The sequence below is a fragment of the Micropterus dolomieu genome, linkage group LG01 (genome assembly GCF_021292245.1).
Source record: "Micropterus dolomieu isolate WLL.071019.BEF.003 ecotype Adirondacks linkage group LG01, ASM2129224v1, whole genome shotgun sequence".
Lineage (NCBI taxonomy): Eukaryota > Metazoa > Chordata > Actinopteri > Centrarchiformes > Centrarchidae > Micropterus > Micropterus dolomieu.
The window spans coordinates 6,631,965-6,649,139 of record NC_060150.1 but is presented as its reverse complement, the minus strand read 5'-3'; the positions used below and the strand labels follow the sequence as shown (position 1 = coordinate 6,649,139).

Genomic DNA, 17,175 nt, shown 5'->3' with positions numbered 1-17,175 from the left:
TGTGTGTGTGTGTGTGTGTGTGTGTGTGTAAGATAAAAATGTGCACAACGTCTTTTTTTCATTGTTGTGAAATAGATAGAGTTACATCCGGATTAAAAACGATCTATTTGTCTTGTCTCTAATACAAGCCAGATGTGTTACCTCCAGCGCCCGTCCTGCTGTCACTCAACCCGCCTCTGTCCAATCAGGACAGAGCCTAAGGTCCTCCCTCCCTCCCTCCCTACAGAGTATCCGAGGCTCGGTGGAGAGGAGGAGAGTTCTCCTTCTTTCTGCTGCTCTCTCTGAGCCCATCTGTACCTCTCTCCTGCTGCTCTCCTCTCATAGTGCAGAGCTGCCCAATCACCCCCAGCTCTACAATGAAGAGAGGGGAAGTCCTGGCTGTGTGTCTGCTCTGCTGGAGCTGCAGTGTGCGTGTGGTTGCAGCCATCCAGAGGCTTGATATGTTTCCTTATGGCACATTGAGTGGAGATCACATATTGGCAGAGGGCGACGATGAAACTTCCAGAGTGCTGTCCCTGCCCAAACCTTTATACTTCTACGGCTCCCACTTCTCGCAGCTATATGTGAGTAACGTTACAACTTCACTAACACTCATTTGCATGCTTATGATTGATGTAAAATGAACTCAGTTGTGGTACTTTATAATATTTATTATAAGATTAGCATTTCCTGACTGTGAAAGCCTGTATTGATTCTCTAAAGTGAACATTTTTGCAGGTGGCGTTTGAATAAGCTCCGCAGTAGAGCGGTGGCTTTTTTATGGTTTGTTTGAATGGGAAAACTCAAACAATAATCCGATTTAAACATATTCTGCCCTGTGCAGAATTCACGAATATAAACATTTCGAGAATGTTTATTTTGAAAGGAAATATTTATTAACATGTTCTGATGTCTAAATCATTATAAAAAGATCCTCACCAGAGGCTGGTGCTTGGAATAACTTTAAGTATGATTACTGTAAACCCAGTGGTGGAAGAAGTATCAAGAAGTGAAACGGTCTGCACCATTTAAACCTTTGCATTAATTTACATTTAGTTAAATGATGAAAGTATTGAAGACAGTGAAGTGCATGTACTCATGATGCAGAATGGCTTTACTTGAGTAATGTTAGGCTTCTTTATACTTTTACTCCTCTTCATTTACCTGAGAGCTTTACTTAGTTACTTTGCAGACTCAAATTATTAATAGAAATTATTTTTAAAATGAAGAATTTCTGATGCATTATTGTAGATTAAGCTACCCAGGAGTAATTCAAAGTAGCTCCACCTTTACAGGCTGCAACATTAAAGTGATGCTTACACATGAGTGCATGAATGGAGTTAGAATCCAATAATACACATAATGTCCTGTATATCAATTGGAAATGGGTCGATCTTTGGTCAAAGTTTTTGATACTTTTTTGATATTTTAATGCTAATACTTTTGTATTTTTACTTATGTGTAATTTTGAATTCTGGAGTTATACTTGTAAGAGTGTTTCTACACTGTAGTATTGCTACTTTTACTTAGAAAATGTGGGTACTGCTCCTGCCATTGTGATTGGATCATTATTATTTATTGATCATTGATCATTGATCATTAGGCAATACTTAATGTTTAAATCCCATGTAACAATACTCCATTACATGTGAATGCCCTGCATTCAAAAGTATTGTCAGCAAAATTTACTTTAAGTATTAAAAGTAACTTCTTAAGCAGAATAAAAAAGGCCCTGTCAGTGTTGTATTGTTATATATTACATTATGAGATTATTAAAACCTTTGTATTAACATGTAAGCTGCATTTCAATGTTGTGGCTGGTTTAAGGTGGAGCTACTTTTAAATAGTTTATAGAGGGTGTAACCTGTAGCAATGCATCGTGTTTTATAAACGGATCATTTGTTATTTGTCTGGAAATGCTCAAGTAAAGTACAGGTACCACCATATTTTACAAAGCACGTCACTTTGCAGTGACACTAATTATACACATCATCGACGCCATCAGAATGTGTCATGCTCTGCGGTCCTGAGGAGGTTCCAGTGGTTTATGAGGGGAATCATTGCGTTCATTATTTGGCTCCTGGGGTGCATGAGGGGGTTCTTACAGTGCCCAAGGAGGTTCCAGTGGTTTATGAGGGGATACAGGTTTATTAGGAGGTCCCATGGGTTCATGATGGTGTTCCATGAAGGTTTCCTAGGTGGTCTACAGGAACACCATTGGTAGCTATCATTCAACTGCTGGTGCCATCAAGGCTAATTATTAATCAGTGACTCTCCCTGTTTTAGGTGGCTACCAATGGTATCATATCAGCCCAGGACCTGCCGATGGAAAAGCAATACGTTGACGACGGCTTCCCCACAGATTTCCCTGTGGTGGCGCCATTTCTGGCTGACATTGACACCAGCGGAGGGCGAGGACAGATTTACTACCGGGTGACCGAAACGCCCAGTGTACTCAACAGAGTGGCCCAGGTCTGTTTATCAAGAGAAAGTAATTCCAATTATATGATTGTAAATTGACTACAGACTTTTGAAACAAGGTAGTAAAAGCTTGAAGTCACATGTTGAGATGAATACTTTTTTGCACTGTACTTAACTACAGATGTGGATTCTTCCTTTTTCCAGTTCTTCATCCATTAGTTCAATCCATTGCACACTCCATTTTTTCCTTCATTCTTTTCTCCTTCTTTTGCTCCATCATTGACTCATCTGCTCACTCAGGAAGTAAATCGAGGGTTCCCAGATGCAAAATTCACTCCCACACACGCTGTGGTTGCAACGTGGGAGAACGTCGCCGCATATGAAGAGCAAACTCGAACCAATGGACCTTCAAACAAGGTAAGATGGATGGAGGGACTGGGAGTGCTATCTCTAGGCCTTCTTGTCTGTTTGTCTGTGTATTGATTTATGAATGAATGAGTTCATTTTATCATCACGTTAACAACTCACATATGCCTCTCTAGTTTGTTTTGGACCCCAAATTCCTAAATATGTGCATCACCTGTAATCAGCCTGGGGTGGGGAGTCTATTTATAATTCCCTTCCCATCCTAATTTGCTTGTTAACCTTTTCAAGGGGTCAGAGGTCATCTTTAAGGGTCACTGAAGTGCAGACTCGTTATCCCCTCCTCCAATTCGCACACAGGTAGACACAGACATGTCTTGGCTATTCATGCTCGGTTGGGCATTACTTCCCTCCTTGTTTGTCTGCCAGTTACCAATTAATATCTTGGTTTTCCATTAAAATGCTGCTCTTCAGCAAGCCCCATTTCACCTCAGTGATTATTCAAAGTTTCTTAAATTCAAACTTTTGGTGCAAAATTTTTAGAATATTCTTTGTTTCCACCTCCATACCAGTTAGACAAATACCAAAATACCGCTGGGTATCTGTGTCTCAGCTCAGTGTGAATGTAGTAGAAAAGTCTGACACACCCATGGTATCAGACTCTGACACCCAACAACTTGTAACTCCTTTTATTATCCGTCGTCTCACTTCAATTTAGGGGATATTCATGCTCATATTTGGAGCCACAGTTGGCATAATTTGGGGGATTTGGTGGATGTGAATAGGAAATATAATGTTTCCTTAGAATCAGTTAGTTAGCTGTCGGCTATAACATAAGCCCTTTTTTCTTACATTTTTGGCAAATTGGCACAATTAAATTATGCTGAATTAGCTATTAGAAGTTCCTGTTTGTAGTGTACCCATGGATTTACAGACAACTGTGATTAGATCACTTTGAAACTGAAAAAAAGCGTCTTTTTATGTGATTTCACAGCAAATTTATTGATGTTTCTTTGCGATGGACTACCAAGACAAACTGTGGCAGTTGGGATGTAAGGGTTTTTAAAGTACCTTAAGTGCCTCTTTGAGCTGTGTGTCACATCCACTGCTACAGGTCCAACTGCTGACGGTGTTGGTGTGCGCCACACCACCACATCATTGGCCCAAGTTATAATAACCTGCTTCCAGCTGTTTTTACATCACTGGCATACACCGATCATCTCCTCCGCAATGTTCCTTCAACTCTCCCACGCCTCTTAGTGAGGCACACCTCACAGTTTGACAACCTCTGGAGGAGGGTAACACTTTACACATCCGTAATTTTCTAGGAATTTCTTAGGAATTGTCCTGGAAAGAGGCATGTAATTTGACACTAATTATAGGGAAAATAGGACTTCTCTTATAGGAAAAGCTCCATTTACATGCAAGTAAATATCCAAACATTATTCACTCATTATTAGAAACTTTACTTTCCATATTTGTTGAGTAGTATGCTTGCCTGTAGACAAATTACACATTTTGCAATGATTTAGTCTGTTACTTCCAATAAATTGGGGGATTCGCAAGAGACAGATTAAGTCTCTTGAATGGGTCCAGAAACGCTGGATCCTACATTTCCCATTGTACAATTCAGTAGCATCTTGCAGTAGAACCTAAATTTCTGGATCTTTGTTTGGAATGCAGCCTTTTCCATGTAGACAAAGACATAATACATCTGTCTTCACAGGGCGAGTAGTGCTCGACGGGTAAACTGAACTAAAATTGATGGGATGCCTCTTTAATAGGAAGTGTACCAATAATACACATTTTCTATTTTCTTTATAAATGACGCCAAACGTAACGGTTCTTTCTTGAAAACCTTCCTAAGAAGTGATTAAGAGATTATGGACATTTAAAATCAAATGTCTCCTAGAGGAGCACTAGAGGCTTTTGAGTAAGTTCATCTCCGGGAAAGACTCCAAGTAAAGCCAGGCCTACTGAACTTATCGATCAAACAAACAGTGCTTTGTTGTTCCTGGTTTGTAGCATGTGGGATGGAGGGATGAAGGGAGTGGCAGATTTAAGGAAAACCCCCCAGGAGATCTCTCTCTCTCTCCCTCTCTCTCTCATCTGTTCTTATTCTTTACTCCTTTGGTCTGGTTTCTTTTATGCCTCCTTCTTACTTCCTGATTGATCAAAAGCTAAACATTCAAATAGTCTATTGGGGATACATAGAAGTAAGCGTCTTAAGACATTTCCCAGTACCTGGGGCTCATTTTGATTGCATTACTGCCAAATGGACAAATCGAGCGATTGCATCTCAAATATTGGAAATTAGTCTCCAAGTCTCTATCCACTGTCGAGCAAACTTTTAAATTGCAAAATGTGTTTTTAACATGTGCTAAGTGGGGGTTTGTTTTGTTATTTAAAAGCTCTGTCTGGCTTGTCAGATTGGAGCAGTCGGGGTCCCTCCTGGGATATGCTTCAGTGGGTCTGTCCTCGGACTGATAGCATCTTCCTTTGAAGTGATTAGCCGGAGGTGCCGGGTGGGGTGGGTGTGTGTTGGGGGTGGAGTGGTATGTGTGTGTGAACTGATTAACCTGAGGTGTGTGTTTGTTGGGTTGTGTATTAGGGGCGACGGGGTGGGCTAGTGTTTTGGGGGAGGGGGCAGACAGTGTGGTGTTTGAGGGTCGATTTTGGAGATGAGAAGTTCAGCAAGGGCCGAAAAAACAGGAAAGTAGAGGAGAGAAAATGAGAGCACACGCAAGAAAGTTCACAGCGATGAAAAGTGGGCTTGTGTTTTCTATGAAATTAGTCTTAAAGAGGTTATTATCATAATTGGAAAATAACTGATTCACTTGAGACCTAAAACACACACTCTGTTGTATCTACTACCATGTAGCCCAGTTTGCTAATGACCAGAGCCATTGACACAGAGAATCTGGCCTTTTGAACGTTGATTTTTCAGGAAGTGTTCAGCAGGCTTAACTTTGAGCAGCATTTTGCTAATCCTTCTTCACATGAGGACCCCTATCATATTGGTGGGTTGGTCTTCCACTCCTATGAGTTATTAGAAATCAAAGTTAGCTCAATGTGAATAACATAATATAATACATATATTGTCATTGTTAACAGTACAACAAAATTAAATGCAGTACTTATTCATTGCAAGACAAGGTAATAAAACATAAATCACATAAAAGAAACAACAGACCCACTCAGACGTTTCCCTTGTAACTCGTAAAAGTAAAGTGACTTTTCGTGAATTTGATGTTACATAGTAATTGTGACAAAGGAGTGATGTCTTAGTTTATGGTTGCTGACAGGAAGTTGATCATGTTCACAAACTTATGGTACTTTGAATTGACCAAAGGAGTGGCATATTCATCATTCTACTACAGGAATACGCTCATTACTTGCTCTCTTGGCAAGACTTAGATGAGAAGATTGACCCCACTGTCACGTCTGGTCTGTATGTAAATATGAAGCTGGAGCCAGCAGAGAGGGGCTTAGCTTAAATAGTGGGAAAAGCTAATGCTGATTAGCAAATGTTTGCATGCTAACACTCTAAACTAAGATGGTGGACATGATAGCTGCTAAACAATGGCATGTCAGTATCATTCTGAGCATGCTAGCATGCTGACGTTGACTTTAGGATTTAGCTTAAAGTACAACCGCACAGAGCTGCTAGCATGTCTGGAGACTCTGAGTGTTGTAATATCTCACAGTGCTTGCTAATATTTGACAGTGGGTTACTTGGAAAATGCAGAATAGTTTAATGTACGCATCATATAATTCACCAAATGTCTCAGTTAGAAAATATACTAGGATCTCATACAGATACTAAATCTTATTGAATGGACTGTGGTGTGATGCGTGCCAAAATGTGGGTCCATAATCCAAAGATATTTCTAAGGAAATAGTACAGAGTGAAAATATAAGGTATGCCTTACAATATACACAATATTGCACATCCTGAGAAAACATGAGCAGCAATTTGAAGAGGAATGTGATTTTATGTTTGACCACAACTGACCTTTTTTTCCCCCCTCGAGCTCTCTTCAAAGCTAAATGTGCAAAAAAGGAGTGTTGAAGGTTGAACACCATTTTACATGTCTGCTGTGTGAAGGTCAGATGAGGCTGAATGAATGAATAAATGGACTCCCCTGTTGGATTTGGCTCTCGCCTTTCATTTTGCTCTCTTTGCCTCTCTTCCTCTAGCCTCGTCCCTTCATCTTTTCTGTATCACAATAGGAACTATTGTTTCTATTAGTGTTATTTGTTGTTTCTGGGGGCCCCTTGCAGTGACACAAGGGGCATCCCTTTAAATATGTTCATCCTGGTTCAAAGCGGACGGTTACTGAACTTCGGCCTTCATAATATGTTATTCTGTCTTTATACCATGGGACGGATTTGTTCATCAGAGACCATTGAGCCTGTCTGTATTAACCAGAAACTAAAGGGTTTACCTAACCTTGTGGCTATACAGCTCAATAATAGCCACCAGAACTGAGACTTGGGATCTTGGCGGTCATTACAAATTACTAGTACACTCATAGTGCTCTGGTTTGTAGTTGTGGGAACTGGGAAAGATGTTCATGTTCACAAGAAAAGCAGCTATGGTTTTACCCACCATGTGCTCATGAGTACCTTGAAAAGATTTCATAAACCCTGAAGTTGTACAATTTCCTCAATCTTTGGAAAAGCAGCTGCAGTTATAACAGGAAAGTCACCCAAATAAACTGGAGCAGGGATTTTCATATGACAACAGCAAAATACTGACTGTACTGTTCCTGGCAACAAGCCTGCACTGTGTGCGTGAGTTTGTTAGTGTGTGTTTGTGAGTGTGTGCCAGTTCCCACGCTGTAGGCAGTTCCGTTTGTAGCACTCTGGTGATGCTGGCAACTGGACTGCAGCTGCTCTCCGTCTCTCTCTGTGCCTGTTTGCAGCTGTGCTGCAGCCGACGAGCTGAAAAACTAGCAACCAACAAACCTGACCTCCCTCGATCTCTGTCTCTCTCTTCCTCGGGATGTTCCAGGCTAAGGAAAGTATGGCGTCACTTATTCAAAACCCAAATAAGATGGAAAGTCATCTTACCTAAACTATCTTCATCTTTAGCTATGGATGGCATGGTAGACTAAACTGGATTATGATAGATTAAACCAGATTTATAAATAAACTAACTCTAAACAAGACAAAACTAAGGTAAAATATAGTGAGGCTGAATTGAATGACAAACAAAATGAACAAACAACACCTGATACAAGGTTGCAGCTGCAGTAGAGTATGCAAAGGTACTGTACAATAAAGACATATTATATTGCAAGTGACATGCTTGCTAACTTAGTGTCAACTAAGAAGGTCTGCCTGGTTTCCTGCAGAAGTCTGAACGCAAAGACTGGGCAACATGCTGATAAAAGACACATACATAGATACATATTTCATGGGATAATAATAATTCAATGGGATAGTTAGAAACTTAGGGAAATATTAAATTTTTTGCTTTCTTGCTGAGACTAGCTTAGCTTAGCATAAAGCTGGAAGCAGGAGGAAACAGCTAGCCTGGGTCTGTCCACAGGTAACAAAATCTACCTACCAGCACCTCTTGAAGCTTACTAATTAAAACATTTTATCTAGTTTGTTTAATCCAAACTAAAAGATTAAAAATAATGTTGAAGTTGGGGGTTTACAGGAGTTTAACTTTCTTTACTGAGTGCAGGGACTTCCTGAAGTTCTGTGAGGTTGACAGGCAACAAGTGGAGGCCCCAGGAAAATAGTCCAGCTCGTAAACTCTCGTAAAACCACAACTTGTCGTTTTTACTTCCTGCTTTTTGTATGGATTAGGCAAATCACATGTAACGTGTTAATTAGTAAGCTTTAGAGTTGCCTTCTGTCTTTATGCCAAGCTAAGCTAATCGTCTGATGGCTGAAGCTTTATATTTAGCTTACAGACATCTTGTATTGATCTTCTTATCCAATTCTTGGCGAGAAACACAATAACAACAAAGAACTTGCTTGGATGATTCATTTAGGCTGTTGGGTATTTCCAGACTGTCAAACCCCCACCGTGCGTCAGACAAACGTAGCAGACTGGTGATGTTACCACCTAAACCTTGAACAACCAGGATGATCATGACATCAAACATTTGTTGGTCCCCTCGACGATTAACATTGTGTGTCTGGTCAGTGTGAGGACACTCTTTAAAAAAGGTGTGACAAAATGCCTGTAGGGACATCGAGGGGTTGTGTGTGTGTGTGTGTGTGTGTGTGTGTGGGAGGGACTGTCAGAGCCCACACTCACAAACATACTGAGCTACAGTGCCTGAAAGTCTTTGATGTGTGTCAGCTGCAATTTGTTGTCTTCCAGCTGTGAGTCTGTGAAGCACACCAGGACTACTTTACACAGACAGACAGACTCAAACACAGTAAATGACCACACAGATGGAGGAGGGGTAGAGAGGAGAGCACAAATTAAAGGGATTGTTTGACATTTTTACACTTATTTTCTTTTATTTTTATATGAGTTATATGAGGAGCTCTATACCACTCTCATGTCTGTACGCTAAATATTAAGCTAGAGCCAGGAGGCTGTTAGCTTAACATAAATACTGGAAGCAGGGTAACACAATGACAATTTGTTATTTCTTCATTTTAGGTTTTGTATGTATTAAAAACAGGATATACATAACAGGATATGACATGTTAATTAGTAATATAATTTGCTTATTAATTCATAAATATGAAGCTAGAGCCAGCAATACTGGAAGCAGCGAGGAAACCGCTAGGATGGCACTGCGATAATTAATATGTTATATTTTGTAACTGTTGTAGTTATAGAGGTACTGGTAGGCTCTGTCCAAAGGTTGCCTTTAATACCTGTTGTTAAAAATGGTTATTATGATGTGATTAGGGTGTTTTACCTATTCAATATGTCTTTGTCTAATGTGTAATCTGAGCATTTCAATCCTAGATGCAGCTAGTTTCTTGCTGGCCCAGCTGCTCAAGGATAAAGTCTTGCCACAACCCAGTGCCTTGCAGCTAGCTGTTCTCCCGTTTTCAGTCTTATGCTAAGCTAAGTTAAGCTAACGGCTACTGTCTCTAGCTTAATGATTACTATACAACCATGAGAGTGGTATCTATCATCTCATCTAACTCTCATGACTATATTACTGCGCTGATGTTTAGCAATTTTTAATATTTACCATGTTCACCCTCTTAGTTTAGTGTGTCAGCAGGCTAACATTTGCTACAGCTGAGGCTTATGGGAATGTCATCAGTTTTGCAGGTACTTGGTCATAAACCAAAGGATTCAACAAATTTGACCTGATGATGGTGCTAGATGAAAAGTTAAGGGGATCAAAGTTATTACAATTCATCCTGAGGGGAAAATAAACGTCTGCACTAAATGTATTTGTTGACTTTAACTGTACTGGAGACATGTCCTCTTTTCTGTCTCCCCATATTTCTCCCATTGTAAACCAGACCAATGGCCTCTCTTCCAACTCTGCCTACAGCCCCCCCCCCCTTGTATTCTTTCATCTCTCTATCTGTCCATACCTCTATTCCTCTACCCCCTCCTCCTTTTGCTTCTCATCTTCTCTCTCCCCTCTTCTCCTCCTCCCAGGAAGGAGGAGGGGTAGCAGGAGAGAAAAGTACAGACATTTAGAAGGGATATTAAGGACAAAGGAAAAGCAGATCCCCTCTTGTAACTCCAGCTTCTTCTCTTCCTTCCCCGAAGACAGAAAAAAAAAGCAAAAAAGAAAGACCCCCTCTTTACTAATTACATAGCCTGGAGGATACAAAGTCCTACCCGCCCACAAACAACAAGATAGTTTAAAGATGTTGATGTAAACAATTAGGAACACACACATATATTCACATGAGGCGAATATAGGTGGAGAGACATCTGTGGTTGTATATAAATGTGTGTGCACCCCATGTTTCACATTGTAACAATGTCTGGTTTGCATGCTGTAACATCATCATGAAAGATGTCCAGACACACAGGAAGACAGCTGTGGAGATCAACATCTGGGCTGGGGGTTGAGAGACCAAAGTGTGTGTGTGTACATTTCTTGGTTTGTGTGTGTGTGTGTGTGTGTATGCACTTAAAGATAATCAGATTCTGTCCCAAAGGAAAACAACATGGGATCACTCACAGTCTTCTCCTCATTCACCAAATTTGTGTTTTTTTAACAGTGGTTTTGGGAGGCAGAGTGGGCTGGACGCCCCCGCATACATGTAGGACACAAGTTCCTCAAGTCACCACTGTTTAGTAAAGAAGTTCCCTGACGCATCAGTTCATACTGACTCAATTTATCCTAATTTGTGCAAAATAGATGTTTAGAAACTCTTTGTTCAGGTCAGTATGTCAGTAATTGGTGGTGGTCGGTGGAGGGGGGGTGTGAAGGGTGAGAAGTCTAAACACGAATCCCAGCGGAGCGAGAGATGAGAGAGGAAGAGGAGGAGATAGGGAGGAGGTCCAAGGAGAGGTGTGAAGTTTAAATATGAGGAGTGAATGTTGGAATAATTGGCGGGTGGTTGAGCCCACTCTGTACACACAGGAGGTGACCTCATCCCTCTGACACTTGCAAAGCTGAAAATTATTATTAGACACAAGCTGCTAAACTTTCTAACATTAGGGGCAGAAAATAAAAACAAAATGCTGAAATTCTACCAGAGAAAATTTAACTTTTTAGACCGTGTGTATGAAGAAAATAATTCAGAACCTCAGCTTTCTTGAAAGAACTACAATGAAACAGATATTAAATCAAGACATTGTAACATTTGCTGAACAGCGGCCAGTGTGGCCTCAAGTGATACAGGATGGTTGGGGAAATTGAAACACAAGCAGGAAACAACATGCTAAGGTGTTACTATTTACTTTTAAAAAAACTTTTTAGAACTTTATTTTAGTTACTTTTTTTTAGGGGGTTGTCCATTGATAACAGGATTGGAAGTTTGTTCACAGCTCCTACTTGTCATTGACTTAATAATTGCTGTGTGTGAGTGTGTGTACGTGTGAATGGGTGAATAAGAGGCAAATTGTATAAACGCTCTCATGTTGTGAATATTTGCACATTCCATGTTAATTATCCTGTATATATTTTGCATTTCTTATATTAGTATTATAGTATTATTGCATTTTTTTGTATATTTGTACATTTTTGTTCTCTTTAGTTTTTTCTATATTTATGTTTATGTATACTGTTAAGCACAAATAAACCTGTGACAAAATTCTATTAAATGTTGACCAAGTCAAGGCTGTAGCACCAAAAACCCTGAGTGTATGGAACTAAGCAACTGTGCGTTTTATTGCTTATGAATTCAGCTTTTCATTTGTAACAGGAATATTTTTTCTTTCAAAAGTTACATTGTCCCAGCTAAAACTAAGATAAGAATTAAGCTATAAAAATAAAGTTGTAATGAAAAAATTTAGGGAAACGTAATGAACACATTTTGTCTTATTCAGTTTTGACAAAACATACGTACAACCTTGTAAATCTGAACAGGTGAAGGGATTTTATGTTCTACAAACTAAATAGAATAACAATAACAGACTTACCTTTCTTCCATTTCTGTCTTTTCTCTCCTTATGCTTTGATTATTTAACTGAGTGGAAGTTGACCAGGAAAATGGCAAATGCAGAGAACTGCACTTAGATCACCGTTGCAAGAGTTTTTGTCCCTGTTTTTATTTTGGTTCAGACTGAGGCTGTTTCTCTTTTCTCTCTTTAGGTCAATACCTTCCAGGCAGTAATTGGTTATGATGAAACCGACTCGTACGTTCTCTTCCTTTACCCTGAAGGTGGCCTGAACTTCTATGGGACACGACCCAAAGTAAATATACATGGCCTTAGTTCACAGCTTGATTAGCTTCAATATTTTACCACTGCAACACTAGTAGATATGCACTAATTAAGTTCATGTAATGGTTAAAGCTAATTATTGGAGAATCTTTTTCTTTTAGGAGTCTTACAATGTTGAGATAGAGCTTCCTGCAAGAGTTGGCTTCAGCAGAGGAGAAGTCACATATCTGATCTTCTCTCGAACTGAGGGACCTCACTACAGCGTCACCAGTGATGAGCAGAGTGTTAAAAACCTGTACCAGTAAGTAAAAAACATTAAGGTTGTGTCACAAATCTGGTTCATCTTCCCCTCAGGAAGAATCGTAATCATGATCCCTTAACTTGTCACCTAACTCCATCATCAGATCAAATTTGTCCAATTCTTTGGTTTATGACCAAATACCTGCAAAACTAATAACATTCCCATCAGCCTCAGCTGTAGCAAGCTAACAGCTAACAGCTAATTACTAGCTACCTGGAGAATTGAGCAAAGCAGCTGTAGTTCAGTAGCTGTTAGCTGTGGTTGCTGGCAAGCAACACACCTGCAATGCTAGTTTAAAGTAAGTATAGTACTTTGATAAAGAAATGTGTTCATGGTGGGGTTAGGAGGGTTTGCTAGCTGACAAACTGGCACTATGTAACCTCAAAAAAGCTGTTCACATTCACTTTTACCTTTGTTAGAGCTGATTGTCTCAAGTATGGCTTACAGGGTGTGCTTTGTACCTGAAAATAATGTACCTTTTTTCCAGGTAGACATTCTAACATGTCATTACAGGAAAAGCACGGGTATAATTAAAAATGCTGATAACAATATAAACCTGTGAGGTTGCAAATGCACACAGACTGGACCGTGCGCTCACACTGACTGATGTCTTTCTCTTCAGGGTTGGCAATACAGGAATTCCAGGTGTTTGGCTTTTCCACACTGGGAATCGTTATTCTTTTGACAACATTGTTCCTGCGTCCATTGGTGGCCTGCTTTCTACTCTACCATCTCAAGGACATGGCTTCTCCCTGGTAATTTTGTTTTATGGTGTTTTATTTACAGTCAACACTTAGTTTTGTCAAACAACATGCAGAAAAATAAGCTGACTCCTCCATGGTTTCTGCTTCTAGGACACCACCACTCCTGAGTACTCTGAGTTTGATGACTACCCAGACAACACTTTTGGAACTGATAATCAGGACGAAGAAGATGATTACCCTCTGACAGGTGGGGACCCTGAATTCCAGCCAGCCCCTGGTGACCACTCAGTGTCCCTTCAACCAGCAATTCCTGCTGCTCCCTCCTCCCCTGCAGAGGATTCTGGCCGTCAGGTGTCCCACAGCAGCGAAGATGTGCCCTTGATTTCTGAACCCAGGTACAGTTCGGAACCAGCACAGAGGCAGTATGCTCCCCCTAATCCTCCCAAAGGAGTACCAGAGGGAGGTGCTCCGCAGACTCAGGAACAGCAACCACAGGTAACACTAAAATATCCCTGCAAATGAAATGAATTTATGATAATGTTGGGCAAAAAATGCTAATGGCCAAAGACAGCTGTAAAGTAACGTTTAACTTGGGCCAGAATAAATTTTTTTTAATGAAAAACACCTAAACTACAAACATCACAAAGCTACTAGAACATATTTGTGCGTTATGTGACAAGAGTTCTTGTCGCTGCAGCTCTGCAGACAGCAGCACTGTTCAAATTCCCTGAAAACATCACTTATTCCAGAGAATATGAAAGAAGGAATTTAAATTGGCAGTGCTGCCAGAGTTTTGTAATAACGATTTGAAATTGTAGTTGCTTTTTGTAAATTCTGTGGTTATAATGGAACGCTGTTTCAGAGACAGTATGGGGTTGCCAACAAACTGCTGGCAAAGCTGCAATCGTGATACTCTACATGCTGCATTGCAATATGTAAAATATGCAGAGATCATAGCTCTCTGGTTTATAGCATCTGGAGAGATTTAAAAAGTATTGGCGTGGCTTTCACTGACAACAGGAAAAACATATTTGAAGTTAAACATAGGCTATTCTATGTATCTGTCTCTGAAGGGTCCTCTGGAGGTGGTGGATGTTTACCCCCCTCACAGAAATGAACCACCTCTTTCCCGTGGAGGTCACGTCGTCAGCGTGGAAGAAGAAGAGAATTTTGACACGGGAGGTAAGAGACAAGCCATGTGGGTCTATATATGCATATATATATATATATATATATATATATATATGTATAAAGTTGTCTTAACTTATGAAAGGAAGTTCACTTTGAGAAACAGGAGGGTAACATTACCTTGCCCTCTGCTGCAGAGCTGCTTAGCAGCTGGCAGTACAATACTACCGTTGTGCTGGGCAGCTCCCAGGTGTGTGTGTGTGTGTGTGTGTGTGTGTGTGTGTGTGTCCGTCCAGCACTCCCTCCCCTGCAACTACTCCCACAGGCTTTTGCTGTAAATAAGAATGTGCTCTCAGTCAACTTGCCTGGTTACATAAGGGTCAAAAAGTATTTACATTTAGCTCAGTGTGGCATGATGAAATACTATTTTCCTTAGAAGATGCAAAGAAGTATTTGTTAACAGACTGAGCATTTTGCAGAAATTAATTACAATATTATTGGAATAATCCCAGCCCCTCACGTTTGAAAGAAGAAATAACACAATCTGCAAATTAATTCCTGAGCAATAAAACACACAGTTTATTATTTCCATACAGGGATTTTGCTGCCACAGCCTCTCTTGGTCTGGTATGACCAGTGGCTTATGTTGGTTAATGTTGACTAATGTTAGCTGACTTGGGATAGCTGTTGCTGTGACAAATTACTGAGTCGTATGCTGGCTGTATGCATTTCTGTACTCGCACTACTGCACTCTATGTTTTAGCTTGTCACAGATAAACATTAAAATAGTTTTATCACAAAATGGACTCCACTTACATAGCTCTTTTCTTCCAAAGCTGATAACGTGCTTTTACAATTTGCTTCTTATACACCATTCAAACACACGGCAGTTGTTAAATCAGTGACAAGTAGGAGCCCGGGAACAAACCACCAACCCTGCGATTAATGGACAACCTCCTAAAATTACATGTAGCTAAATAGTGGTTAAAAAAACCTGAGCAAAGTAACACTTCAGCAGGTCGTTTTGCTTTTAGGAAAACTAGATAGATAGATAGATAGAACTTTATTGATCCCCGAGGGGAAATTGCGGTGTTGCAGCAGCAAAATTGACACAGATTGCAAAAATTTACAGACCAGACATATTCTATATTTTTAGGACTTAACATTATAGGCCAATGACTTCTTCAGAGGGATATTTTTGAAGGAAGTGTGTCTATAATATGAAGTGTGTGTGCATATACAGTCATGTGGGTGTGTTTGCATTTTGTGAAAATATCATTCAATGCTGCCAAGGGTTTAATATTCATGAAACTTAGACAGAACATAAAAACAGTGTGATATTGGAATGTGGGTTTCCCTCCACAGCATTGGCACGTGCGCGCGTGTGTGTGTGTTTATTTGTGTAAAAGCACAGTGATTTATGTGTGTGTGCTTCCAGAGAAAATATCCTGACATCCTGTGTTCATCTGAATGTTTGTGTCTGTGAGTGAGTAAGTGTGTGATGCCCCTGTAGGATGATAAAATGCTGCATTTTGATCCCAAATCAGCCATTTACCAAAAAGACAAACAGAGAGAAGTACGAGGAGAGAAACTGGAGAGAGTGAATCACGCTCGCTACATAGTTACGCAAGTTCCATGTGGTGTTTTGAATCCAGGGAAAAGAACTTACTAAAATCCCTTTGAGACTACGTGGTTTCAGCGGTCTGAGAAATGCTAGCGAAAATGTCAGTGTCATTCTTACTATTTGTCTGTACAGCAATGGTGACTAGCACTTTTCATGCTGCTGACTATCCAGTTCTATTTCTGTTTATTCCACATAAATCAAGAACAGAGCACGCTTCACTTCCTATGTGTCAGAGGATTTATTTTAAGGAAGGAGCAATCATCCATAAGTGTTCAGGCCAGCACATGTAAAAGCTTCTATGAACTATATCTAATGTAGAGTACAGCACTTTATATTACTTTATCAATTAATTGGGATTTTTTCTTTGTCAGAGTTTAGACTTATGAAATATGTGTTTAAGGATTTCAGATGCATTTGGGAGCTTGTGAAGCAGCTGTGTGTGTGTGTGTGTGTCAGTGGGTGTGGGAGGCAGGACTGCAACAGCTGGTTTCTCTCCAAGGAGTGCCTTGACGTGTGTGTGTGTGTGTGTGTGAGAGAGTACCTCTCCCTGTATCTTGTCCACCTTCTTATCCTTTCTTTCCATCTATACTTATATGGAGACAACCTTTAATGTTCCGTCTCCATTGAAACTTGCATGTTTGTGTGATGTAAATACTGGGAATATATATATATATCTATATATATATATCTATATAGATATATCTAGATAGATAGATAGATAGATAGATATAGATATAACTATATAGATAGATAGATATATATTCCCAGTATTTACATATATATATATATCTATATATATATATATATCTATATATATATATATATATATAGATATATATATATATATATATATAGATATATATATATA

At 39.8% G+C, this 17,175-nt stretch overlaps 1 protein-coding gene across 7 annotated transcripts in view; it reads left to right on the top strand.

Annotated features, from left to right (window-relative positions):
* The first annotated feature begins 313 nt into the window (after window positions 1-313).
* The window catches only part of nid2a (nidogen 2a (osteonidogen)), a 44,928-nt gene continuing 28,066 nt past the window's right edge, over window positions 314-17,175 (top strand). For 3 of the 7 annotated variants that reach the window (XM_046054174.1, XM_046054190.1, XM_046054166.1), the window contains exons 1-8: window positions 314-563; window positions 2,266-2,451; window positions 2,701-2,817; window positions 12,480-12,581; window positions 12,712-12,851; window positions 13,474-13,606; window positions 13,706-14,050; window positions 14,629-14,737. In XM_046054174.1, the coding sequence (XP_045910130.1) occupies window positions 357-563; window positions 2,266-2,451; window positions 2,701-2,817; window positions 12,480-12,581; window positions 12,712-12,851; window positions 13,474-13,606; window positions 13,706-14,050; window positions 14,629-14,737 (1,339 nt within the window). In that variant the 5' untranslated portion in view covers window positions 314-356. Of the gene's footprint in view, window positions 564-918; window positions 997-2,265; window positions 2,452-2,700; window positions 2,818-12,479; window positions 12,582-12,711; window positions 12,852-13,240; window positions 13,376-13,473; window positions 13,607-13,705; window positions 14,051-14,628; window positions 14,738-17,175 lie in introns of those variants that run through there. The other 4 variants (XM_046054199.1, XM_046054182.1, XM_046054213.1 and 1 more) reach the window with 4 other exon arrangements.